General features: G+C 51.3%; 10 protein-coding genes across 10 annotated transcripts; 5 read left to right on the top strand and 5 right to left on the bottom strand.

The window, feature by feature from the left end:
• Positions 1 to 626: 626 nt before the first annotated feature.
• CORC01_01714 (alkanesulfonate monooxygenase) lies at positions 627 to 2,099 on the top strand (the record flags this gene model as incomplete). The annotated part of the gene is made up of 1 exon (XM_022613368.1): positions 627 to 2,099. One exon carries the CDS (start codon positions 627 to 629, stop codon positions 2,097 to 2,099), a length of 1,473 nt encoding a protein of 490 aa, XP_022480094.1.
• Positions 2,100 to 2,555: 456 nt separating this feature from the next.
• On the bottom strand, positions 2,556 to 3,088 carry CORC01_01713 (uncharacterized protein; the record flags this gene model as incomplete). Its single annotated transcript, XM_022613367.1, has 4 exons — positions 2,556 to 2,693; positions 2,760 to 2,827; positions 2,879 to 2,997; positions 3,054 to 3,088. The coding sequence occupies 4 exons, from the start codon at positions 3,086 to 3,088 to the stop codon at positions 2,556 to 2,558; spliced, it is 360 nt and encodes a 119-aa protein (XP_022480093.1).
• Positions 3,089 to 4,216: 1,128 nt separating this feature from the next.
• On the top strand, positions 4,217 to 4,738 carry CORC01_01712 (histidine permease; the record flags this gene model as incomplete). Its single annotated transcript, XM_022613366.1, has 1 exon — positions 4,217 to 4,738. One exon carries the CDS (start codon positions 4,217 to 4,219, stop codon positions 4,736 to 4,738), a length of 522 nt encoding a protein of 173 aa, XP_022480092.1.
• An 849-nt stretch (positions 4,739 to 5,587) lies between these two features.
• Positions 5,588 to 6,741, bottom strand: CORC01_01711 (peroxidase; the record flags this gene model as incomplete). Its single annotated transcript, XM_022613365.1, has 2 exons — positions 5,588 to 5,695; positions 5,749 to 6,741. 2 exons carry the CDS (start codon positions 6,739 to 6,741, stop codon positions 5,588 to 5,590), a joined length of 1,101 nt encoding a protein of 366 aa, XP_022480091.1.
• A 2,768-nt stretch (positions 6,742 to 9,509) lies between these two features.
• Positions 9,510 to 11,464, top strand: CORC01_01710 (LPXTG-domain-containing protein; the record flags this gene model as incomplete). The annotated part of the gene is made up of 7 exons (XM_022613364.1): positions 9,510 to 9,641; positions 9,696 to 9,880; positions 9,939 to 10,018; positions 10,083 to 10,406; positions 10,540 to 10,859; positions 10,926 to 11,299; positions 11,422 to 11,464. The coding sequence occupies 7 exons, from the start codon at positions 9,510 to 9,512 to the stop codon at positions 11,462 to 11,464; spliced, it is 1,458 nt and encodes a 485-aa protein (XP_022480090.1).
• Positions 11,465 to 11,568: 104 nt separating this feature from the next.
• CORC01_01709 (uncharacterized protein) lies at positions 11,569 to 12,090 on the bottom strand (the record flags this gene model as incomplete). The annotated part of the gene is made up of 1 exon (XM_022613363.1): positions 11,569 to 12,090. The coding sequence occupies one exon, from the start codon at positions 12,088 to 12,090 to the stop codon at positions 11,569 to 11,571; it is 522 nt and encodes a 173-aa protein (XP_022480089.1).
• Positions 12,091 to 14,101: 2,011 nt separating this feature from the next.
• CORC01_01708 (ATPase) lies at positions 14,102 to 17,328 on the top strand (the record flags this gene model as incomplete). Its single annotated transcript, XM_022613362.1, has 7 exons — positions 14,102 to 15,078; positions 15,136 to 15,303; positions 15,360 to 15,543; positions 15,615 to 16,409; positions 16,478 to 16,556; positions 16,613 to 16,854; positions 16,981 to 17,328. The coding sequence occupies 7 exons, from the start codon at positions 14,102 to 14,104 to the stop codon at positions 17,326 to 17,328; spliced, it is 2,793 nt and encodes a 930-aa protein (XP_022480088.1).
• Positions 17,329 to 17,983: 655 nt separating this feature from the next.
• CORC01_01707 (uncharacterized protein) lies at positions 17,984 to 18,861 on the bottom strand (the record flags this gene model as incomplete). The annotated part of the gene is made up of 3 exons (XM_022613361.1): positions 17,984 to 18,184; positions 18,251 to 18,643; positions 18,709 to 18,861. The coding sequence occupies 3 exons, from the start codon at positions 18,859 to 18,861 to the stop codon at positions 17,984 to 17,986; spliced, it is 747 nt and encodes a 248-aa protein (XP_022480087.1).
• Positions 18,862 to 22,781: 3,920 nt separating this feature from the next.
• CORC01_01706 (uncharacterized protein) lies at positions 22,782 to 23,572 on the top strand (the record flags this gene model as incomplete). The annotated part of the gene is made up of 2 exons (XM_022613360.1): positions 22,782 to 23,268; positions 23,328 to 23,572. 2 exons carry the CDS (start codon positions 22,782 to 22,784, stop codon positions 23,570 to 23,572), a joined length of 732 nt encoding a protein of 243 aa, XP_022480086.1.
• Positions 23,573 to 24,509: 937 nt separating this feature from the next.
• On the bottom strand, positions 24,510 to 25,025 carry CORC01_01705 (acetyltransferase; the record flags this gene model as incomplete). The annotated part of the gene is made up of 1 exon (XM_022613359.1): positions 24,510 to 25,025. The coding sequence occupies one exon, from the start codon at positions 25,023 to 25,025 to the stop codon at positions 24,510 to 24,512; it is 516 nt and encodes a 171-aa protein (XP_022480085.1).
• Between the last annotated feature and the right edge of the window lie 753 nt (positions 25,026 to 25,778).

Raw genomic sequence — 25,778 nt, 5'->3', positions numbered from 1 at the left:
ATTGGTGAGATGACGTGATGAAGATCAGTGTGTCGAGAGGCATGCAAATGGAATGTTGGAAGGACGAGGCACAACCAACTAATTGTAATACCGATCGCGTCTGCAAAGCTTGAGTTGCAACCGAGATCGGTATCACAGGGCCCCAGTTCTTGGTCACATCTTCGATGCCCCGCATTGCGTTATATGAACTCAACCCATGGCGGCAACTTTGATTATTCGCAAGCCGGGGGGAGATGATAACAGGTTCCGATAGTCAAGGTGTAGTAGTGTGGAAAAAACCTTTAGACTTTTGTGGGAATAAGCGGTGCTACTGGAGACGTTCCTCGGAGGATTGATAGCTCGGCAGATCGCAATCGGTTGCGTGCGATGATGCAATATGCAAATGAGCCACCCACAACTCATCGTGACAAACTCATTGGACCACAGCAGCTATCAGCATGTGCGCCATCGGCATTCCTTCGAACTGAGATAAGAGCATAAACTTACATCTTGCAGGCCTTGCAGACAAGTTTACAAGCAGCGTACTGCAAAACCCAAACGCCTCCGAGGTCGTGAACGCTCGAGACCACGTGCAAAGATTGCAAGACACCAAGCCTTTACAACCTGAATCTGAAAATAGCCTCACCATGGCCGACAACTCGAATCCCACCCCGGGCCAGGAAAACCGTAGCGTCAAAAAGCAACTCATTCTCAATGCCTTTGTAATGAATACCCCCGGCCATCTGGCCCCTGGCCTCTGGAAACACCCACGCAACAAGACAGACCAGTACAAGAAACTGTCTTTCTGGACCGAGCTCGCTCAGCTTCTGGACAATGCCGGCTTTCACGCCATGTTCATCGCCGACACTCTCGGCCCGTACGACGTGTACAAGGGACCAGCAAACGTGGTCCCAGCCTTGGCTTCCGGCGCGCAGTTCCCCGTGAACGATCCACTGTACCTAGTCCCGGCCATGGCGCAGGCCACAAAGAACCTCATCTTTGGCGTGACGGCGAGCTTGACCTACGAAAAGCCCTACGCGCTGGCGAGACGCCTTTCGACGGTGGACCACTTGAGCGAAGGACGACTGGCCTGGAACATTGTCACCTCGTACTTGGACAGCGCGGCCCGAAACCACGGCTTGCACGAGCAGATCCCACACGATGAGCGTTACGCGATTGCTCACGAGTATCTCGAAGTTCTCTACAAGCTCTGGGAAGGCAGCTTCCGGGATGATGCGGTGCTGGCGGATCGCGAGGCTGGCACGTACATTGCCAGCGACGCAGTCAGGCAGATTCTCCACAAGGGAAAGTACTTTGATGTGCCTGGTCCGCATTTCGTGGAGCCATCGCCTCAGCGAACACCGTTCCTTTTCCAAGCGGGCGTATCCGAAACTGGAAACGGCTTTGGTGGTAAGCACGGTGAGGCCATCTTCATCAGCGGGCAGACCAAGGAGGGCGTTCGAAAGACGGTAGACAACCTCCGCGGTATCGCTGCCCGGGAGGGCAGAGATCCCAATCACATCAAGATCATCCTCGGCATCAACGTCATCGTGGGATCGACGGACGAGGCGGCCCAGGCGCAGAGGCAAGAGTATCTGAAATATGCTGATACCGAGGGTGCGCTGGCCTTGTTTGGCGGATGGACGGGTATCGATCTATCAGGCTATCCCGACGACGAGGATTTCTCCGTGGCCGATTCTCCTCGCATCCAGTCCATCATTCGACGTTGGTCAGATACCGTCCCCGGCACGGACAACCTCCCTTGGACGAAGCGACGAATTGTCGAGTATCTCAGCATCGGTGGTCTAGGCGCTAAGATCGTCGGCAGTCCTACCACCGTTGCCGACGAATTGGAGCGCTGGGTGGAAGCTACCGACGTTGACGGATTCAATCTGGCACATGTCACCAATCCTGGTACTTTTGAGGATATAATCGAGTATTTGCTTCCGGAATTGCGCAGACGTGGGATATTCAGGTCCGGGGTTGAAAAGGAGGGAGCCACGGCGAGAGAAGTGTTCATTGGTTCGAAAAGACTACCTGAAGACCACCCCGGAAGCAAATACAAATGGCGTGCGGGTGAGGCACGCCCGCCTTTCCTGCAACAAGAGGAAGCAAAGTAAGAGGAGTGGAACAGACGAAAGATGGCAGACAAGTGGTTTCATCTAGCAAAGTCTCGTGATATAGCTAATGATATAGCTCATGATAATAAGCGAATGGTAGAAGTTTCAACATCCAACGCGCATGTTCCCTTTTACTCTACGTTCAATGCTAGCATCATAGATAGGGAGATGGGCAAAAGATCCCTGGCTTTGGGTGATTACTAGCCCTCCTGTTCGTCAAGCGCCCTAATGGAATTGGCCTTGCTGAACATCATAAGAAACTCCAATAAACAAAAGGAGTACACGTTTTAAAAAATTTTTAACGGAAATTGATAATATATTTGGGCTTATTTAAGACCAGGGAAGCAGCTAAACGAAAGGAGCGTGTAAGATGAACATAAGAGCCCTTTATAGCGTAGCCAGGGCGTAATATATTGTCTACTTCTCTCTCTTTCTGTGTGTGTGTTTGACGAGCAACTATGATGCACATTGAAGATGGCCGTCGGGGTATTCGAATTTCGAATCGCAATCAAAGCAAGTTGCATCATTCGCACCAGCTCCCTTACAGTTGTTGTAAAACTCATCCCCATCAATCTGTCCAGCACTTGCCTTGAGCTGTTGCGGCGAGTCAGTTGTGCCGCTTCTATGCATCATAACACAACGAATTAAATATTCACTTACGAAGCGTCCTTGAAATCTTGCCCCTTCACCAGGTGGCTCAGCACTCCAGAACTGCCCTGAATCTTGACCTAAAAGTCGTTAAGCGCTTGATTCAGACTGGCGACAACCGTAAAACGTACCGTAAACGTAGTCCAATCCACAGTCACCGGCCAACAGATCAGTTGCGCCGTAATCAACCGGTGAGTCAGTCGTGTATTGGCATGCGCAGTAGTCATGCTTCTTGGCCAAAGACAAACCCCTAGTGAGCGTCAGCGACATGAAGTCAAGTAGTAACAACTATCCGTCGAAACATACAAGAGTGTAAAAGCAGGAAAAACAGCCAAATGCATCGCGGAACCTGTGTGTAAAAAGTTGTTGGGTCGAGTCAAGGCGGCAAAAGAATGTAGGTAGAGATCGTGATTGTCTTGAAATGGACGGCCGACTCATCCATTTCACCCACAGCAGACAGCGAGGTGGGGGTTACATGCGCTTTAAGAACGAAAATCTCGCAAGCTCCAATCGCAAACATTCACTGCCTTGAGCGAAGGTTTGATTACCTTGGAGCTGAGAGTTCTGGTGTGGAGCGAAGGTTTTATCACATCTTCTTGATCACAAATATAAAAGAGTTAGTTCTGTTAGACCTAGCGTTCGGCAAATACTATATTTCCTATGAAATACTACATATGAATACAGCCTATAATACATACCTACTTGGAGCTGAGAGTTCTGATATATAGCAAAGGTTTAACTATATTTTCGTGAACTAAGAAGCCTAGATTTTGAACCGGGGGCATTGGCGACTCCCATTGGAAAGGCGGCAAAGTGAAAATACTAGGCTGCTTCACTCTCTCGTATTCGTGAAGACTTCCCAATTCAGGGTAATAACTAAAATGAGGCTCACTACACGGGCTGCGGAGCTATCGCAACCAAAAACATGTGACTGAACTCGGGAACATTTCTTCCGGGAAAAGGCTTTGTTTTTGAAAGGAAAAAGGATAATATATGTGGAGGTGCCGTTCAAAAGCAGCCTTAGTGCTGGTATCCGCTTCACAGGATAATCGGGTTCGAACCGTAGTTCCGAGGTGGTGACGAAGGATCAATTGACTGTACATTGAACCTCTGCGTGAGGTGGAAAAGAGAGGTTAGCCCGTAGATAGCCCATGCGCTTGCCCTGACCAGAGGTCGAATTGGACTTCCAACCCGACACTTAGACACTGCTGCACAGCACCTCCGTACGCCGCCGGCCAGTAACTTTGAGGTCATATATTTTACTTTCGAATTGGAGATGGCGAAGTCCTTGAGCAATGCGGTGATGCCGGTCTCGGCGATGTCTGTTCAACTATGCAGGTATATAGTTGGCCAATCTTTCCTGCAAATACACCAATACAGCCCATGATTCTGGTCAGCTTATTATCTCAGCCCAACTCATAATGCCCATTCAAACTCACCTGTAACACTCTTCAAGTCGAATTTCCGAAATGATTTGGTTCATTATCTTCTTCATCACTCTGGCTTCCTGCTCACCATTTCTGCAACCCCTGGTACAGGAACGCGGCTCAGCGTTGTCATGCCTCGGCTACCGCGGCGCCCCAGCTGGACTACCTGGCTTCATCATCGACCTTCGTCAGCAAATCGAAGCCCATGTCTATAACGGCGATGATATACCTCCTATTGAACAGATCCCCTTGTCCAGCTGGGCTGGTTCGGACCAGGATCACCACTTTGCGTACCGCGCCTGGAGAACCACCCCTGCTGAAGGTACCGCCTTATTCGAAGTCACTCTCGAGGTCCAAGTCACCGGCTCTGCCAATGTCTTCGTCGAGTTTGGTGCGCAGTCTGCCCGTGTCGATGATGACCCAGGCCTGTCTCATGTTACCAATGGGTTGGCTAATGGCTCTGGCTCTAATCGTATCCCGAGGCGGACTGCCTACTCCTTGCAAATTGGTATCATCCATCAAAACATTACTACAGCTTGGCCGGAAATTGGAGTCAGTATTTGATAAACACTGTGGTTCCCTACGCATCTTCAAGCTAACCACCTTCTAGGGAATTAAGTATTCCACCTCAAACCAGTAAAATTCATAGACGTCCGCCTTCCACATGCACCAGAGGCATTTGTTTACATTTAACTCAACTTTGAAATTGAAGTTTCAGTGTATCTTAAAGGATCGATGTGTCGCAACTGGGAAGTCAATGAACATGACACGTACATGCTGGATAGGGTAAAGAGACAAGGATACAAGATAGACTCCATTAGAAGGGATTCAGGTTCCGATAAAGTTCTGAAAATTAAAACACAAGCAAGTCGGCTTCTCTCGAGATCAAGGTCCTATTATAAGAGTGAATATTGTTTTCTAAAAGAAATTCAATCACTATCAGACGATAATATATAAGAGTGGTAAGACTCAAGGCGATTGGTTGCAAGGACTGAGACGGCGAGCGATGGACTGAGATTGCATGACTGTCTTTCCGAGATTGACCCGTACCCTTCAATCACATAACCATCCTTAAGGTCCATCAAAACCTGCCTCATACTAAGGATGATCTGGTTCCTGACACATGAGAAACGATTGCTAAAGAATATCAGCATGGAAACAAACATCCACAGGACTCTTTGAAAAGACTTTGTGCTTGATGATTATCTAATGAATCTACCTAAAGCACTCGTCGGTTTCGTGTTGCTATGCATCATGAAAGCCCATCATAAAATACATCTGAAAGACATGTTTTTACATCTGGGACGGGACCTCCACGATCTACGTCAAGTCTTGTCAATATCCCTCGATCCAGCGACACGCCAAGCGTGTCTCATAGACATCCTCTCCAAGTCAACGAACGTCTCTTTGCCTCTATCTCTTGACACCACTTCCAGCGGGAAGCGCTTTGCTGCAATCAGTCAAGTTGTTGATGTTGAACACACCGAGGAGACTCAGACGAAGATACTCCTTAGCGTATGCCTGTGTTTTGGTTAGCTTTTTATGTAGCCTGACGAGATAAGATATAAACTCACTCCACCCCAAAGCGGTGCGTTGCCAGCGAAGGCCTGGAAGGATGGGCCCGAACGGGGGTCCTTTGACAGCACAGTGTCGCTGGGGAACGTCACAACCTCGGCCGGAGCACCAGCCAAAGTCTGTCCGTAAAAGTCAACATCCCAGACATTCGGAGTCGTGTCCTGGGGGGCGTTGGCCTTGGCCGTGTCGAAGAAGCGTTGACGGCTGGCGGTGTGCGCACCAACAAGGGCAGCGAGACCCGGAGCTGTGATGGTCTTGTTGCCGAACAGCTCAATCAGCTTGTCCGCCGGGTCTCTCGGGTCCGGGAGCAAGCCATCTGGCGCAGCGACCGATGAGTCCTTGCGGCCGACGAACGTCTTGATTCTCGGTCCGCCGGGGCACGCCACGGTCGCTGTGGTAGCGGTAAACTGGATCAAGTCTGCCATGCCGGCACCGTGGCTCTTGTACTTGGCGAACCACACCTTCATCTGCGCGACGATGTCCTCCAGGCCCTTGTTCAGAGGCCGCCCAATCTCCTCGGGAGCGAGGACGATGGAGCCATCAGCGCCACCGAGGTCGCCGGTGTGCAAGCTCCATCCGGCAGCATCGTGGAATCCGAGGCGGATGGCGGCACGGGCAGTGTCGGTGCAGCCGTTGCTGTCCTGGAGTGTGGGCATCAGGTCGGCGGCGACATGCTGCCACACGCAGCACTTGTCCGCGTTGCAGTCGGAACTGCCGAGGGCGGGGAGGCTGCCGCTTGCGGCGTCGGAGGTGGTTGGCGATCCGGAACCCGTGAGGATGCCCTTGACATCTTTGCCGACATCGGACAAGGAGCCATCAGAGAGCTTGAGGAGATCGCCGATGGCCTGGTTGTCGGCGGCACCATCACGGCCGGCGAGCTGCGCCATCATGTCGGCATGGCTCATTCCGCTACCCCGTCCCATGCCGGGGTAGGCAGTAGCAATGCCTGCGAGCGCCGTCAGAACGACTGTTGCTTTTCTAGTTCCGACCATCTTGTTGGAAAGGTGGGGTGACGGGGAGGAGAAAGCGAGAGTGTTGTGAACGAAAGTAATGGCTTTAATAGAGCGAGTGACTGATTGCTGAATGCTGTAGTGATGAGTGAGCGAATTGATGGGATCACAGGTGTCTAATTATACGTTCACTCGCAGCCAGATGGCGGTGGCAAAGATGCACTCTGTATGCACCGAAGGAACTCATACTCCCTCGTGGCCACCAGCTCGGCCGCGAAGCGTGAGCCAGGAGCCATTAGCTTGCTTCAGACATCCAGAGCACGGTTGTAATGTGTCGGTCCGTAAGCATGTCGGGCTCAAGGAACCAAGTGGTACGGCGGAAAGCGTCGACTTGGTGCGAAAGAGCAATCTCGAGGGAGAATGTTGACGGCTTGGTCCATGTGTCAGGTAGCTCTTGGGTGAAGTCCTTGGCCGTCCGTCCGAAATGTCAACTTGCGTGGCGTTGTAAGCGTCCCGTCTCCAAGTGTTAGTCTGATGCCAATCGCCAAGTCAGGGCACCTGGGGGCCCGGGAGCGTAAGCAAACAACGCCTCAAACTTTCTCCCTCGTGGGATGACCTTCCAGCCGTTCTTTCCGAAATTTTTATCTTGTCGTATGAGCTGAAGAGGCCGGTTTCCAGGCGCAAAGGTAAATCCACAATGTTCGGACGCCGTGGGAAGATGTTAGCCTCAAGTCAGCGATCATCCCAACCCCAGCCAGCCTCAACGACTGCTTCCTGCATGGATACTTGTCGGAACGAAATGCCGTAAGGAAAGGTCTTAGGTCAGAGAGGATGAGAGTTGTGTTCCGCCACGTCAGTCTCTCTGAATCCTCCAAGAAGATTGCAAGACTGGCCACGAAACAAGACACTGCATGTGTTTAACGGTAAAAATGTTTCCCCAAGAATCTTGGCTTCAGCTTCAATCATTCTTCCAAACCTTAATTTTTGTCTTTTGCCCCAAAGAAGGTGCCAAGAAAGACTACGGAATGAAAGCTGCGGGAACTAGTTGTAGATTGCGCGCCATCGGTGTGTCGAATCTGGCGGCTCACGCTGGCCAAGTCGTGGCTAAACAATCGCCTCCCACATCCCGCCAATGAGAACAGACCGAAAATAATCAAGACGTGTCGGCTGTACGGCAGACTATTCCCTCAGCGGCTCACGGTCGTCAGTCGGCGTCACTAAGGTGAGTGCCGGCCGTGCTCCAGTTTCTCGGACATCCGAGCTTACATGTCCGTGTCGCCGGCGCCTAACCAACCAGACCGCACCACCTCCAAAAGAATCAGGAACGCCCCAATGTGGAGGCCGCACATGATTCCCCTTCCCGAAAAGAAAGGAAGAGAAAAGAACAGGCGGAAACTAATGCACATGTCGGCCTTCGCCACGATCCCGGCGTTTTGCAAATTGGCCCAGTACGCCGGCCTACCGAGATCGATGTTGCACCAAGCTAGTCCCGCATCTCCCGATGGCGTTCTTTGACAGAAGCTCGAGAACCTCGGATTGTTCCTCAGACGACCGATGACGCGTCTCCGGACCGGAGGAGAGCAGGGTACCCGTGAGACTTATTGGGTTGGTAGTATCTATCATCAGCTTGGGGAACCTATCGAAACCAAATCCTGGTTTCCCGGAGCCATCGATATCTTACATAAGGACTGAAACGCCTAAGACTTCTTTCCCAAGCTCTTGGGCCGGCTTCGGGAATCACTAGTCCCCGTTATTAGCTTCTTGTTGTTTCCAACCAACAGACACGGCTTTCCAAGGGCCCGCTGAATTGCGCTCCTGACCCCTCTCTGGGGATGTGGCGGGGGTTTGTGCCGATAAATGTCTATGGACAACCGTTTCATCCGTCCAGTCAAGTCCTTTACTGCCAAATGTCACTGAGACGGTCAAGCACCATTGTCGGGAAGTCAAGCAGGCCGGGATTACGGGTATTCCGGCTTCAACGCCATTCTTCGGGTGTTCCTAGCGCGGTGGCCATGGCGAAGATGTCCTGTCGAAACAAGGGAACGGAAAAGAAATAAAGAAAAATCAAAAGTTAGAGTATCTCAAGAATTGGAGGTTCGAGAAGAAAGTCTGGGGAACACAGAAAAGAGAGGCTACCCTTACATCTTAGCTTGGTGTATGTCACCACTACGCGTGATAGCACACAAGTCGCAGGTGCACACAGAGCTGCGTTGCCAAATTTTCGCTCTCCTCACTCAATTCGCCCCCATTTCATGCAAATGCATTGTTATTTCAAGTATCACTTAGGCAATGCCGTCTAGCAGCCATTTTACATTGATGTTCTATCCAGTCTGTTGTTAAAACTTTGGAAGCCTCCACTCGGAAGTTGTGGAGGATGCTGCGTTTGTAACCCCAAAGACTTGTTAACTAAAAGTGCCGAAATAGAAAAGGGCTCTGAGCATTCCATTGGGGCGCCAAGAATAAAACTGCAGTCAGCTTACATGCAGGCGATCTGCACACAGCTATGTAACTCCAAGTGACACCAAGCGATGCTACTTTGTGACTTGATGTTACCTCAGCTTTGCAGCGAAAGTGGTCGGCGGGAGAGTCCAATCCATATTGAGCTCTACCTCCGTTATGTTTGTGGCGGCAAGGGCCGTCTTCTGCATGTTTATTTGCGACATTAGCTTTCGAGGTAACCTGGAAATCTCTGCATAGATAACGGCTCAGGCGGTGAAAGCGCCTGCCAGGATACCCGAGGAGTAATATAATATATTCTTAGCTCCTCTATCGTGTAAGCTTTCATCATCTGTCTGCACCGTGTAATAATTATGGCGTCTATTGTAGATACTGACACAATCGGAGCAGACGCGGTCGGGCGCAGGATAGCAGGCGCCAATGAGAAGACACTGATCACGTATTCTGAGCAGTATGGCGGGCAACAGCAACCATCCAGTCTTGAGGTCTTCAACCCTAGTTCTAAAGAGTCCCTTATTTGATATCTGACAGTTGTATAGCGCTATATCAACCATTCTTCGGTTGTCAACTTTGGTGTGATTATACTAGCATCGTGGGAATCTTTCGCTGTTACTTTCCAATTTGCACTCGCAAATGGCGGCCCAGCATCTATGTTCTACGGCTCGATCCTGGCTGGCTTCGGAGCCTGTTCAGTCGGATTCTCACTAGCTGAGTTAGCCTCAATGTGAGAATATTCGTCCTCTTCTACAGATTCGCGTTGCTAATAAGACTGGATTGATCAGCGATCCGACTGTCGGTGCACAGTACCGCTGGTCTGCGAACCTCGCTCCTGGCGCGAACAGGTTCTGGGGTTTACTCCAAGGTACTACTGAATCCTATCTTGATACTCATGTTGCATCTCTACTTCATACTAATCAGTCACTAAGGATGGATCACGACTGCTGCGTGGTGCTTCGCATGTGGAGGACCACCGTCCATCTTGGCAAATATTATCACTTCATTGGCCATCTTCAACAATGACGACTATGAGCCGCAACGATGGCATACTAGTCTCATCATGATAGGTACCCTTATCCTTCCATTCCTTTTCAACCTTTGGTTTCGCAAATTCCTCAACGCTTTCGAGATCATTGGTGGAGTCTTACACATCATCTTGTTCGTCGCCTTCATTGTAGTTCTTCCCGCTCTTGGACAACGCAGCAGCTCCGACTACGTTTTCAAGACATTAACCTCTGATGTCTCGGGATGGAGTAGTCCCGGGGTCTCATGAGGCTTGGGACTGCTAACAATCACCTTTTCCGTGACGGGTTTTGACAGTGTCATACATATGAGTAAGAGACCTGGGAAACCAACGACTTGAGCAGATGCTAAGCTAAAGTATAGGCGACGAGGTCAAGAAGGCTAGAACACGAGTTCCACGAAGCGTCATCCTTGCTTGTGTGGTCAACTCACTCATGCTCTTTGTCTTTGTCACGATTTTGCTCTTCTACGTCGGCCCGCTGGATGACATTGTTACTGCTCCGCTCCCTCTCATCCATGTGACCTACAGCGCAACTGGCTCGAAAGGTGCTACCAACACCCTTGTAGCGCTAGTTGCCGTCATTATCTTCTTTGCCTCCTTCAACATGCTGGCTTCAGTATCTCGTCTAGCATGGATGTTTGCGAGCGACAAAGGGTTGCCTTTCTCCCGCTTCTTCTCGCTTGTAAGTCATGCTACCTCACAACTGTGCTCATACTACAGAGGGTCCTAATCTAACTTCTCATCCAAGCTCGACCCTACTTTCAAGCTACCGATAAATGCACTGCTTCTCATTGTGGGCATCGTGACCTGTCTCTCTCTCATCTACATCGCGTCGGCTACAGCATTCAATGCCCTCATCTCTCTCCAAGCCCTTGCTCTTCATGTCTCATATTTCTTCCCGATCCTTTTCCTCTTGCTCCGAAAGCTCCGTGGTCCACCACCACCGTATGGACCATTCAAGCTAGGGGCTATAGGGATTCCGATGAATATGTTCGCACTCGGCTACATCATCTACGTCGTTCTTTGGATGCCATTCCCTCAGATATTACCAGTCACAAAAGACAATATGAATTACGCAGGTCCGATATTTGGAGCAGTCTTGATAGGCGCGCTGATCGATTGGTTTGTGAGCGGGCGGAAGAGGTTTCAAATGCCTCTGAGGAGATATAAATAGTCTTTTTTACACATGTCTTTTTTCTCTTTTGAAAAAGAGCGTTATGAGGGAGTTAATGTTCAACATTCAGGCTCTGGTTTAATGTGCCCGAGCTCCTCTACGAATATGTTTGAGCGGGCTATCTCAAGGGATATTTGAAAATACGAACAGGTTTCCATACAATCTTTATGGTGACTGCCCATATGAACCAATATTGAACCGACTCCCCAGGTACTGTTCAGGCACGCAACGTGTTCAACGCAGCAACGCCGAAAGCAACCCAAGCACCGAGATCAACAGTCACCATGCGCCACCAATTAGCCTTCAACCACTTATCCAAAATTCCATTGACATCGTCATCCCCTTTCGCCTCAGCCAAAGCCTTCACGTGAGGTGCAACAGCCGGAACATAGAGCAAGTGCCCCGCCGACATAGCCGTGCCCGCAGCGTACCACCAAAGAGTGCTCCGTATTCGTAGCGCCGCTGGCTGGTTATACAAATTCGCAATACCGGTGCTGGTCGAAACGGCGATGAAGCCCAGCACGATGAAGACGCCGCGAGAGAAGAAGGTGTTGAAGTATGGTTTCAGCATCGGCGCGCTCTTCTTGCGCAGCGCTGGGGTATCGTTGAACAGGCTGAGGAAGAAGTGTTGATCCCAAGCAAACAGGAGAGTGCACGTTGATGAAACCAAGGGCGCGACGCGGAGTACGACCGAGGGGTCGAAAAATTGCCCGGAAGCCATCTCTTTGTCTGATGCCATGGGTTGGATCGCAGGATACGACAGCTTAGACTAGAAACAGAAAGATTGCCAGATTTGCTAGGGGGCGTTGATCGCTCAACACGGCATTCCGTGAATTTCAAAAATACTTCTGGTTTGTTTTTGGACCGTTGAAATAACTTCGTGCTGACTTCTCGTTCCCTTTTGGAATTCCCAGCGACGGAGTCTCGGCGACTTTTCCCGCCGAAGGATTTCGTAGCGCCATCTTCAGCTCTGTAAGACGTGGGAAATCGCCTCATCATCATATGGCATGTAAGCGCCGAGACTCTTTGTTAATTACCAAGATCACATTATTGGGCTGACTATCTCATCATTTTGAAGTTCCACATCCGTCTCCGGACACAGAGTTTCTGTGAGTATATGTTTCTTCTTCGTATTTACCTACTTAGTACGTAATGGGCGAGGCCCTGCAACCTGTTGAAACACCCCGCTATTCGGTCACGGCCGGATGGAGGAGCCGATGCCGGTCCGAACATTTATGACTTTGATGACGCGAGAAACCAAGCATCCAGTTGAAGTGCACATAGTCTATTTGGTCTATGGCCAATAGAAGAACCGTACGTTTGCTTGCAGATGTTGTACCTTCCAGCCACAACCAAGGATAATGAACCCGTCTTCGCCTCACTCTTCCAGCATCGAGGCTATGCAACTTTACCATCCCATTCGTTTGTATCAAATGCTGCCCCACAGCCGTCAAAGCATGCATATGCATACAAGACACCCAATTTTGGGAAAAGAAGCCGAAGAAAAGGCGAAATTAGGCAGGTAAGGCGATTGCCCGCTTATAAAACAGCAAACACTTTGCGTCAAGATGCACTCCTCGTCAAGCGACTACACAACCCCCCCACCACCCAGCTGGTTGAAATGATGAGGCTGGCTTGCAACCGGTTCGCTTCGGATGTAGCGACTGTCGGTCTACTCTTGTCCTGTCCGCTGACTGAGATGACATGTGGGAGGGAGGAGGACGCGCAAGATAAGGCCATCTTGCTGGCAAGGCAGACTACTTAGGTACCAGCCAAGTGACTCAATTGAGCACAATACATTTGGGGAACATGGTATGTCCATCCAATCACCCATAAATCAGGCTCATGGAAGACGTGACAAGGGGGGGTGAGCGTACGCACCACCCTTCCCAGAGTCCCAAGACCACCCAAGGCGTTCTTCGTTGGCCGCAGATTACCGCTGCAGTCCTTGCTGAGCAATCTCGAACTTTGATATAGCGGGCCGTCAACTGCCAGGGAATTGATTCAACCATGCAGTCGCCCCAAGCTACTTGAGTCAGTGTGCTGCCTGGTATTGGCCTTTATATCATCTTGCAGTGGTCCAATGAGGCGCCCATCAAGCTGCCAGCGGCTCTTGGCCAATGCGGGAGGCGTCATGTATTTGCTTTGTTGGCAAGAGAAACAAAATACCTTAGGTATCGTAGTATCCAACAGAAAAGTTCGAATTAGCTGCATAATGCAGTACTTCCCTCCGACAGGTTGACTGACGCAATAGAAGGCTGTCGTACCATCGAGCGCTTCCAACATGGAAAACGGAGTAGATAAAGAGAAGAGTCACTGACTTAATCTCTGACACAACAAAGAAGCCAATTTACCAACGGCCTGCCACGTGCTATTGAACAAACGCCCTGAACATTGGTGGTCATAGGGCTGAAAACTCATGGTAACAAAGCAAGAGCAATTCGTAACGTTTCATCGATAGGTCTTCTCACACCTAAATACCCAAGGTGAAGTGCCTGGCAAAATTTTGCTCCCACCTCTGGAATATCGAACAGCGAAGTTCACCTTACCCACAGCCAGCCGCAGGCGAGCTCATTCCACAGATCATTCACTGAAAAGTACACAAAGACCAGTGCCGGCTCATACTGGATATAAATACTTGCCTCATAATCGGCAAGGCTACTCTCCTCCTTCCACTACCTCACACCCTACCGATTCCCGCCGAATCACCCATCAACAACTCGATTCACCTCTCACCTGGCTTCAGGAGCATGGCATCTCCAGACCAAGGTATTGCTGACCGACAGTCGGAGAGCACTCTGGCTGATCCTGCCACCGCCAACATGGATTCACGCAAAGACTCTGCCACTATTGTCGTCGCCCCGGCCTCAGCTCCGCAGGCCAAGGCATCCAAGAGTACGAAGGTGGCCAAGAAAGACAAGAAGAAGGCAAAGAAGTCAAAGTCGAAGAAGCAATTCAGAAAGGCAAAGAAGCACAAGAAGGCTACAACCCAAGACACTGACGACTTATTCGAAGACACAACTGATGACAGCGACTCCGAGACCGACGAGACTTCCTCTGAATCGAAATCCAGCTCTTCTGAGTCGTCCGATGATGAACAGGAGAAGATCAAGTCGAAGAAGAAATCCAGGATTACCAAAGGCAAGAATAGTCGATCTACGAAGAAGCACAAGTCACTCAGAAAGCGCACCCCATCTTCGTCTTCATCCTCTTCCGACACCGATTCATCCGAAGACTCGGACGATACCGCTGGCGGCAAAGGCACCGGAATGACCAGGGTCTCGATGACGCCTCACCAACTGGCCCTTTTCAGACAGATGCAGCGCGGGCCCCCTACGTACCCAAAGAGCGGCGGCCTCGATGGCGCGGGACTTGGCTACGGCTCCCTGCACGGCAACAAGGCTCCAACGCGTGGGAAATCTCACCCGCCACTTCCAAAGGGAAGGCCATCCCCCAAGCTCGACTTCAAGCGAGTCAATCAGGTCTGGGACAACACCATTCACAACTACCGACTCCAGGAGACGACAGCAACCACCTCAGACTCGCAGTACGACGGCTACGTGCTCCAGGTCAGGCGTACTTTTGACTGGGAGGGTAAGTATCTCAGCACCTATCTCGACATCAAGAGCAAGATCTTGCGCGAGTGCCTTCAGGAGGTGATTGGCAACATCAAGGGAATCAGCTTGGTCGACGAGACGCCAAAGCTCAACCCCAACATGGTATTCCTGTACGTTCTCAGTGACCTGTTTCGACGACTTCCCGTGTAACTAACTCCACACCTCAGGTATTTGGAAGACTTGCGCAAATACCGCAAGGCTTTGAGTAAGATTTCAACGTCAGATATTGAAAAGAAGCGGCGCAAAACGTTCAAGAAGGACATCGAGAACAAGCGCCAGCATCTCAAAGTCCTTCTCAAGTACCTCGACAAGGACTACGCTCAGGTGAAGAAGAGGTACTTCCCACATTCAGTTTTTTTCCACTGAGAAAACAGCGCTAATCGATCGTCAGTCTCTATCCGATGTTGGAGAATGGGCTCATCACTTTCGACCTTTTGTGGGCTCTGTTCAAGCCCAACACGCTCATCTACACCACCACCTACGGATCGCCCGATGAGCCGCGAGTGTTCAAGGTGGAGCAGGCGGAGAAGATGAACAGCATAACAAAGGGGGACTTTTATCTGCTGGATGGCAAGGTCAGCACAATACTTGCACACTTACTCCTTCCTTTTGCAGTGTGACATAACTGACCTTTTTATCCTTTCAGTACCTCGAGTACGATGGAAAGCAATTCGGCTACGGCACTCTGTGCGAAGAAATCCCCGAGTTCCGAGGCGCTAGGAAGATTAGCAGCCTCAACACCTTCCCCCTCGACTTCCACAAGGACAAGGAAGCTATCAGAACCACCCTGATCGAACGCGGCAAGAAGTTTGTAAAGCTCGGTGGCGTGAACTACCGCAGTCATCAGGGCTTGGCGTACTACAAAAAGAAGAAGAGCATCATCAAGGTCAACATCAACGGACGCATCATGGTCGATCCCTCGGTTCACCGCAGGATCAACCCAAACTACCAGGTCTCGGTCGTTCGCCCCAAGGACCATGACATCTTGTCCGACTCGGAGGATTCCGACTCGGAGGAGTCCTGCGGCCAAGGTGATTCAGACTCGGAAAACGCATGCGATAGCGACGACGATGCGGGTTGCGAGACAATGGTCACAAAGGTCGGGCGCGATGGCAAGGGAAAGGTTCTCATGTTTCAAATTCCAAAAGATATGGTCGAGGAGGCTGCTTCGCTGGACCAGCAGCTTGAGCGGATTGACAAAGGCGTGGCCAAAGCCGTGGCCAAAGAGGCCTCTAACGACTCGCTGGGTAGTAACAAGGCGAAGGGGGCTCCGGAACTCTCTGACGAGGATTATCTGATTGCATCTTCCGTCGTGCTGGGATTCTCCTTTTCTGAGAAGCTTTGGCTCGAGTTCACTGTCTCTGGAGTCGGCGACATCCAGTGGAATGACGGCGCGTACGAGTCTCTGGTCCTGGAGCCCAAGCAAAAGGACATTGTCAAGGTGAATAGCCTCTTTGTGTCTGCTGTAATTGGTGAATGAGAACAGCAGGTGGCTAATTCCAATGGCAGGCCCTCGTTGAGTCGCACAAGTACCACGCTACCGAGAGCATCGACGACGTCATTCAAGGCAAAGGCAAGGGCCTCGTCGGTAAGCCTAGAAGTCTCATATGCCCCTTCATTGAGGATTTACTGACTACTATCTAGCCGTTCTTCATGGCCCCCCTGGAACTGGCAAGACACTCACAGCCGAAGGCATCAGCGAGCTACTCAAATGCCCCCTGTATATGGTGTCGGCTGGAGAGCTGGGCACCGACTCTCGATACCTCGAGACAGAGTTGCAGAAGATTCTGGACATCTGCCACGCCTGGGGCGCCATCCTCCTCCTCGACGAGGCGGACGTCTTCCTCGAGAAGAGAAATCTCCACGAGATCTCCCGGAATGCATTAGTTAGTATCTTCTTGCGCCAACTTGAGTACTTCCAGGGAATACTGTTCTTGACAACCAACCGGGTCGAGGTAAATTGACTTTGAATCTCCCCAGTGACTTGCATCTTTACTGACCTCTCTGTCTAGACCTTTGACGACGCGTTCCAGTCGCGAATCCACATCGCCCTTCGATACGATAGCCTGGCCCAGAAGGCCAAGGAGTCCATCTTCAAGATCTTTGTGGAGCGAGTTCGCGTCCTCGAAAAGGTAGACCTGAAGCCCTTTACGAAAGACGACTACAAAAGTCTCGCCAAGCACGACCTCAACGGCCGCCAGATCAAGAACACTGTCCGGACCGCCCAAGCCTTGGCCGTAAACAAGGGCGAGTCTCTCGGCATGGAGCATATCCTCCAAGTCTTGGACGTTCAGAACAGCTTCGATCTGCATCTCAAGGGCGGAGAGTCGTACAAGGATGCCATGCGAAGCTACTACTGAGGCGGGCCGTAGGAGACATGACGCAAATGGGAGAGCCCTTGAGTAGTAGAGTCGGTACCTAGGAAACGGCGGGCGTTGCCTGCTTAGCTTCTTCTCTTGTTTTAGTGCGCGCCCGTGCTTAGCTCTACCGTCGCGAGTAAGCCATTGACTAGATATTGTCGCACCATGAATGGTCACCACCCCTTTCGCAACGGGGTTGCTCCTTGTAGCCAGCTAAAACAATAATTTGATGTCCAGAACGCTTCATCTGATATGCGCATTGTCTGGTCCGGTAAAATTATTCATTAGCTGGTTCTCACTCTCTCATCTTGACCGCTGGCGATTTTTGAAGCAACCTTGATCTGCAGATGGCTGTTTTGGACAACTTTCTGAGATGTCTTTTCTGGAACATGTCACATTGCAAGGGCCATCATCTATCACAAAGGGCGATGCGGAAGAAAGATAATGTGGGAGGATGAAATGTTTGTATCAATTTCAAGAGGTAGAGAATGATTCTCTAAGGATGATGGGATGACTAGACTAGAGCCACCAGCCCAACTTCCTGCAGCCTTTCCCAGTTCAGCAAATCTTGGAAGCTGCCCACCAGGGCTCTCAGATCACACAAGGTGAATTGCACAACCCTGGATCAAATCTGTGCATTGATGTTGTTCACATCTTATGCCTTGAACTCAACCTCGCGCTTGGCAGCCGGAGTAGCAGCCGGGGTGGCGGCACCGTTGGCGGCGATCTGGATGGGCACGACACCTCCAAAGGGGCCAGCGCCGTTGCTGTTGGCAATCTTGACGAGGCAGACGTTTTCCTGGCCACCCATGGAACCTGTGCAGGCGGTTCCAGCGGGCACAGCAAAAGCCATGGGCTTGAGGGAGCGTGTTAGTAAGTGTTGGTCAGGTGTGTGAAGGGGAACGGATGTGAAAAAACTTACAAAGTCCATGTTCACGTTGGACGCGCGCTTCTCAATGACGCTCATGGCTCTCTCCCACAGAGACCGCCTGCCGCCAGGAACCTGGCCATTGGGTCTGATGTTGCCGCCCTTGCCGGGCACTTGCTGGAGGACTTGGAGCTCGGTACCCTGGGCAAACTGACCGGTACCGGTGGTGTCGAGGACGGCGCGGAGAGGGCCGGCACCGTCGGTGGTGACGACGTGGAAGACGCCAGTGATGTTTCCGCCGGTGGAGGAGACCTGAGGGAGGGTGTCGCCGGACAGAGCCATGGCCTGGGTGATGTCGGCGGCCTGGACCTTGCCACCTCCCGTGGTCTTGCCCATGCCGTCGGTCATGATGTTCTTGCTCTTGAAGACCGTGGTGTCGAGTTCAGTCTGAGATGGCCCGAGTTAGCCTTCCATGTCTCTCTGTGTTTGGCTGCAGTTATTTTGGAACGTACCTTGCGGTTGGGGCCAGGGCCAGGGACGACGCCACCCTGAATAGCCAGAGCAGTGCCGTTGCCGCCGAGGTCACCAACAACTGAGGCAACCTTGCCGTGAGCAGCAACGAAGGGAGCCGCGGCGAGGGCGAAGAGAATCGTCTTGGAAACCATTTTGAAAAAAGTTGTGGGGGGGTTGATTGAGCGTTGAAATAACTTGATTAGAGCGATGATTCGGATCCGAGCGGGATTAGTTTCGAAAACAAGGTTCTCAATAGAAGTGAAGAAGATTGAAATAAGTTTAAATCCGCGCGAATCAATCGGCGATGAGAGTAGAATGGAAGATGAACGAAGAGATGAAGCTGCTGAATAGAGAGGCGGAAAACCCCAAGGTAGAGGCGGAGGACCACTCGACTTTATACTAACTCTGTAGCCATGAGTCTGTGATGATCGAGACGGACGAAACAGCAGGCCCCAGAGGCTAACGGTTACCCTCCGCGGCTGTTGTTCGTAAGGGTCCGGGTTCGCGATGCGCCATGGCTTGGGACTGCGTTCGCTAGCCAGACGTCGTCCCAAACGCGACCCTATCCCAAAGCAGCAACAAATCCAGGAACGAGACGAGTCGCCCCATCACATCTGAGGCATGTGAAACGTCGCGACAGCCTTCACCTCCCTTCGCGACGTTCAATGTGTTGTGGGGCGGAGAGGGGCGCGGCCTGGATAGCGACCAGGTGTCGGCCAGAGTCCGCAGGTCCAGCGAATATTGGACGAGATTGATATTGGCGCCCGACGCAAGACGAGGTTCATTGGATGACTTGACACTGACAGGGCATAAGACATTTGTTCCCTATGCGACCTAACAGGAAGAAGAAGGTCTGAGTGTCTGGGAGCGCAAGTGTCTCTCACCTGGAAGTGTAGCTCGGACTCTGCACCGTGGAACCAACGCCCAAAGGCACACAGCTTCGGCGGCTTGCACCGGGTAATTTCACCATCATGATTCGTTTGATGAAGTTTTGTTGCGCGCAAGACGTGAGAACTCGAACCAACTTGCGCGCATCCCACAGAGTTTTTGTCCCGATGTGCAAACAAACGTATGCGCCTCTAAACTCAGTCGGCCAAGCAGATCTACCTCCAGGATCCTCCATCTTCATCCCCCCCCCCCCTAGTCGACGGCAACGCCACGCGCCCCAACGAACCAAGGGCGTCACCGACTGAGGTGGATGGATGGATGCACCATGGGCTAGCATAACCGACTCGGATCGCAGGCAATCGTGGCCGCGCCCACCTACGCGGCCAGCTGCCAGCGCAACCATCTCCCCTGAAAAGAAGGGGAAAAGAAGACTGAAAAGCTTGATGAAACCCGTCTTGAGCCGTTGGAGCCTCGTCGGCAACATGGGTCACCGCTGCAACGACACTGCCGTGATAGGCCCGAACGCGTGATGTTTCACTTTGCGAAGCCCCCAGCTCCCTGCGGTTCCTGAGCTCCCCAGCTCTCCCCCGTCTTCTTTTCTTTACGCCGCCACTTGCGGCTGACACATGGATTCGAGATGGAACGAAACTGAAGGCGATGATGAATACGAAGTTGCAACGCATTGCGCGAGGGTGGGATTGGACGGCGCTCGCGTCTGGTGTTGTCTGTCACCTGCCATCTGTCGTGCCCAGAACTTTGCACAGGCTTGTCCTTGAGATGGCATGCTCCCGGACATTGAGAACAGCAAGATTTTGCGGCAGGCTTTGTACGTGATGGTACGTGATGGGGGGGGGAACTGTCCCGATCGAGGGCTCGAGATGGCACTGGCGATCAAGTCTCGCGGCGGTGCAGCGCATCATCTACCCTCACGAAGAAACGCTCCAACGTGGAAGAGCGCATTCAGGTGTGAGGTACGGATAGGCAAGCCAAGTCTCCAGTCTGCTTGTCGAGAATACCCGGCCCAACTTGCCAGGCACGGAAAGCTTATTGTGCCCATCCATCTGAGAATGCCATAAGAAAAAAGGCTTGTGTGGTTTTGTCTACCGCAGTTTACACGCCGACACGCATCCCTCGACTTCCATGCGGATGATCCCCCGAATTCACCCGCCGATCACCCCCCCAGGGCAGAAAATCAAAACACCATGATTCTGTTCGATTCTGTTCGTCCTCCCCCCAATCGGTAAAAGTTACCTGCTTGAATGGCTTTTGTATCCACTCAACTGCGGATGGATCGGCAACTTGACACACGTGGAGACAGTCTGGTGCAAAACACGACCAAGCGCCCTCACCTCGCGCTCCCTTGTGGAGCAGCGAGGTCGGGAAATCCGCCGAGGTATATTCATCGTCATATCGGCCGGGTAGAAAGAGCCCCAAATCATTGCGGCTGTGCTGTTTTGGCCCATGCTATAATAGCCCATGTAAAAGGGGTTGTTGGCCGTTGGCCGTTGGCCACACACTCAATGAAGACTGCACGGAGGCTTCGAGGATGAAGAGAAGACCAACCTCCTCCCAGTCTCTCATCCCCCGCAACAGGAAAGTCAGGGGTTTGCATCATCGTCCAGCGAGTGCAAAGATAACAGCCAGCCAGCGTGCGGGTTTACTTCGGACGATTTTGGTGCACGGGTGAGACCAAACGAGGTGGATTGTCTGAACTTTCTCCATCGGTGATGTCGCTCTGTCCGAGCAAAAGCAGCCCGACTTTTCATCTGTCTCCTGAATTGCCTTCATTGTCTTCAGCGCCAACCCGACGACCAGTCCTCATTGTCTGTCATCCCCTCTAGGCAAGTCCACACGCTCCTTCATTTGCTGCTGGACCAAACTATAACATCCCCAAGCCGCGACGTCAGGTCTGAATGATGAATGAGTCCACACCCAAGGAAAGAGAAGATCATTCACAATGGCTGGTTGGTCTCGGTACCCGAAGAAAGGGGACATCCCATGATAAGTCGGTGGGGGGGAAACACCTGAAGAAAGAAGAAAAAGAAAGAAAATTCTGAGAGGGCCATGGGTCAACAAACCTAGAGGCGGTGACCCAACGCCGTCGATGCCGCCCTGCATCATCACCGTCGAAGGGCTATTGCTTCAACTTGACCGCCTCAAAAGCTGCAAAACCTTTTGTGATATGATCTCGTGAAAGAGGGTAACACCCAGGTTGGGATTTGGCTGCGCTCTCAAATATCGATCTTCAACACCCCTGCCATGACATCCGCGAATCCGTTGATCTCTGGCGTGGTCTGAGCCTCCGTGCCTCCGAAAGCTCACTGAAACATTGTTTCCGGACCCAGAAAGACGCGCCGACGATCACCTCACCAACTGAGTTTTGGTTTACCATGCGGCGCTGAGACAATTACCCATTCGGCGACTCAGCCTTTGACTTTGGGTTGCTAAATACACTATTGACCTGGGCAAACCGGGCATTTTGTAATTTTTTTTTTCCGTATTTTAACCTTTGCGCTTGCAGAACAACGCTCTAACGGCACCTAGCCGCCAAGCTTAATTTCATAGTGTCTCTCCCCACCTGTGGCTAATGAACGTTTTGACGTCGACGCGGAACTTCCGGAGAGTAGCGATCGCCGGACGCCAAGTGTCGTTTACGGAGACATTTCTCACAGAATTCCCCGAAGTAGAGGAGCCGTCCTGTCAGGTCAGCTCTGATCGCCAAATTTAGTATTTGACAAACGGGGACCGTATGCCGCCATGACGAACTCTCGTCAAGGGGGCTGAAAGTAAATGGAGGCAGCTAGGTATAGGCTAAAGGGAGAAAGTAGGAGACAACCCATGATCTTTCACTCAGAAGGGTAATTTTGAGATGCAATAGGAAATTTTGCGGGGGGCTGCGATCGGCATCTTCGGGGAATTGTTGAGGGTCGTGATGCTTCTTTGCGTATGTCATGATAGACAGTCTTCGTGCATCGACCTCAAGTCATTCAGGTACTTAAGCCGCTCTCGACTCTGCGAGAATAGGAATTTCTTCATCCAGCTTCAGCATTCTCACTCAGTCGCTCTTTTCAGACTTTTCAGCTCTTTCAGCTCTTTCTCTCTCTCTCTCCCTCTCTCGTCATTCCTTAGTCCAACTTATACCACACTCTTTAACTAATTCAAGACCACCCCCCCAACCGCAACAATGAAGTTCCTCAACATCGGCCTCATCGCCATCTCCTCCCTCTTCGCCACCTCCCTCGCGGCTCCCGCTGTCCACGGCCTACCCACTGAGGTCACCGATGTGACCGACGCCGCCAAGGTCCCCGTTGTCCACATCCCCATCGCCCCTAACACCGACGTCCTCGACAAGCGCACCGAGGTCATCTACACCAAGGTCCAGTACACTATTGTCGAAGTCAAGAAGCACTGCTCCACCATCAACTCCACCGTCGACGGCGTCGCCGGCGGCCAGGTCGCCCAGAAAAAGGCCGACATCATCAAGCTCGTCAAGAGCGAGGTCACCATCATCATCAGCCTGATCCACACCCTCGTCGGCGACCTTGTCGAGCTCCTCGGCGAGACCGTCGAGATCGTCGGCGAGGAGAAGGAGCAAATCATCTCCGTGGTCCTTGAGCTCGTCTTTGAGATTATCTACTGCCTGAAGCACGTCATCAAGGTCCTTGGCATCAGTAAGTTTCCAACCCTCTTTTCCTCCTGGTGTTTCTCCCGCTAACGTTTGTCAACTAAGGCATCTTTGAGCTCCTTGGCTCCATCGTTTTCGTCCTCCTTACCGTCGTCTTCCACCTCCTCTGCACCCTCAACGGCCTGGTTGAGGGTCTTTTGGAGCTTGTCTGCTCTGTCCTCGGCGGTGTCATTGGCCTTCTCCTCGAGGTCCTCTCCGGCCTCCTGCCCATCGTCCTGGGCCTTGTCGGAGGCATTCTCAAGGCTATCGATCTCGGCGGTCTTCTCTGCAGCGTCGGCAACATCCTCTAAGCATGTTTGTATAGTAGCAGCGGGATTTAGGTCCCATCACTCTGCAACGATTCTGGTACATGGTAGCCGGCGAATATGGACGTGACGCAACTGACGTAAAGTTAGCGAACATTAGTCTTCGAGTACATACTACAGTGGCATGTGCCTCGCTGGTCGTCTCGACTAGCAACATTAGTTGCAAAAGCTAATATTTACGCAAAATCGTCGCATTGAAAGTGGCAAGCAAATACCCACATTGCAAAGTTCCAGTCCCTAGCAATATATGTTACTAATTACAGTCCCTGTTGAGTATGAAAGATTAGTACTTAATCTTCTTGCATCAAAGCCATCGAGGGTCTCGTGTCTGGATTTAGAATGTCCAAGTAAATATAGGTATCTGTGAACTACTACCTCACTTAAAACACCAAAGATACTAGTGTTTAAGTATTTACTTAGCCATGCGTGATGCTAGCATAGCAGCCTTGATCCTCATCTGAACTGTAGTTTCTAATTACCTGAAGCAGTCCGACTAAACACAAAGGGTCTCAGGGAAGAATTTTCGGTAATTCCATCAGCAAACTGTCAGTTTCTCGAGGTTTTCCCATCATATTAGTGGAGTTATCACCTCGCAAAGCTCGCAGTAGTGATCTCTACAATCATTGAATTGCCGACTTTCGAATGAGACACGTTTGTCAGGCATGTTAATTCAGGAGGCTACATCAATGATCGTGGTTGAAAGTGCACCATCATTTTCGATAAAAGATGAAGACTACAGTTCCGGTGGGGGCCAAACTATCTCCAGCTATGGGAAAGATTGAGAGTTGGTTATTCAATGGAGCGGCAAGTCTGCGCATGCGTATCATGTTCCCAAGAATATCCATGATTTAAAGCCTAGCTACGTAGTGGCTTGAGCTAGCGCCCAAGCAGCAGGTACATTACGGGCTACTAGAGGACCGGATCATTCGTCGAGGTCCCGGCTCATATGTGTCGTTTGCCAAACCGGATCATCCAGATCAACGGTCAAAACTACGAAGCCCTGACGTTCCCAAAACTTGATCGCCCCCGGCAGAAAGGGATGAGTGTGGAGGTACAGTTGTTTGATGCCCGCTTCCCTCGCCGTCTTCTCCAGCGCTGAAACCAATCTCGAGGCCAACCCTCCGCGTCGCCAAGCCGGAAGAACATAGAGCCTCACAACTTCAACGACATTATCGGGTCGCACAGTGAGCTCGGGGAACCGGTGGTCGTAGGGCTGATACCCAATCGTTGCAATGATTTCGTCGTTAGATCGAGCGATTAAGAAAGCGCCTTCTGGATGATTGAAAAAGGTCTCTTTGAACGTGGCAAGATCTTGCTCGGCCTTCTTTGCGCGCCATTGCTCGTCTAGGTGCGGGAACATGTCTGCGCGGGACTTTTGAGTGAGTTCCAAGATTTTTGGAATCTCATCGACCGTCGCCGGCGAAATGCGGATATCCATGCTGTTGGGTCTAGTGTATCGAGTCTCTCGGCTTATCGCGGCCGATCAGAGTGGTGTTCGGCCGGGTGGTTCGAGACAACGCGTGGTTGGTGTAGAGTATGGTAACAAACGTATTCGTAAGCGTGAGGAAAGAGAGCAGGGGTGTTAGCTTCAAGTAGATAGATCCCTTGATATTTGAACGTAGTGGTAAGTAGAAGAGAGGTTGGGAGATTGATTAGATTTGATGTAGCGAGATCGGCGTCTTCGTTATCTTGCCGAGCCCCACTAACAACTCGCTTGGGCTCATATTGTAGAAAGAAAGCTGACTAATAATGGCCTCACGGGAAATGCTAAAGCGCAGCCAACGTTGTTTGACCAGGTCTTCCTTGCAAAACGCTGGTGTTCTCTTCATGAGTAATTTTGCGAGGTTGATCTGGTGTCCCCCAGAGAAGCCGTTTCACAGGGGAGACAGCCCTAATACTGAGTAAAATGTGCACCTGGATGATTCTATTTTCTGAGTACTTGACTTACCGACCCGTAAGTACTTACATGTATGCATGCATTTTTGACGTTGGAGACGAAAGGGAGCGCAAATGATAACTCACCTACAAAGGCTTTCACAGACTCTATATAGCAAAATCGAAGTTGTGGGGTCACTGTTAATTCCAAGCTACAAGCGTCGAGCCAGGGCGTGACGTTACTGTTCAACTTCCATCCATTCAGTCAGGATACCTCCGTGTGACTCTCGTAGTAGAGTCGTTGGGGTCGGCATCA

Source organism: Colletotrichum orchidophilum (assembly GCF_001831195.1).
Source record: "Colletotrichum orchidophilum strain IMI 309357 chromosome Unknown Scaffold_9.1, whole genome shotgun sequence".
In the NCBI taxonomy this organism is placed as follows: domain Eukaryota; kingdom Fungi; phylum Ascomycota; class Sordariomycetes; order Glomerellales; family Glomerellaceae; genus Colletotrichum; species Colletotrichum orchidophilum.
The sequence above is the reverse complement of the archived record's forward strand: the minus strand, read 5'-3'. Positions and strand labels throughout refer to the sequence as shown.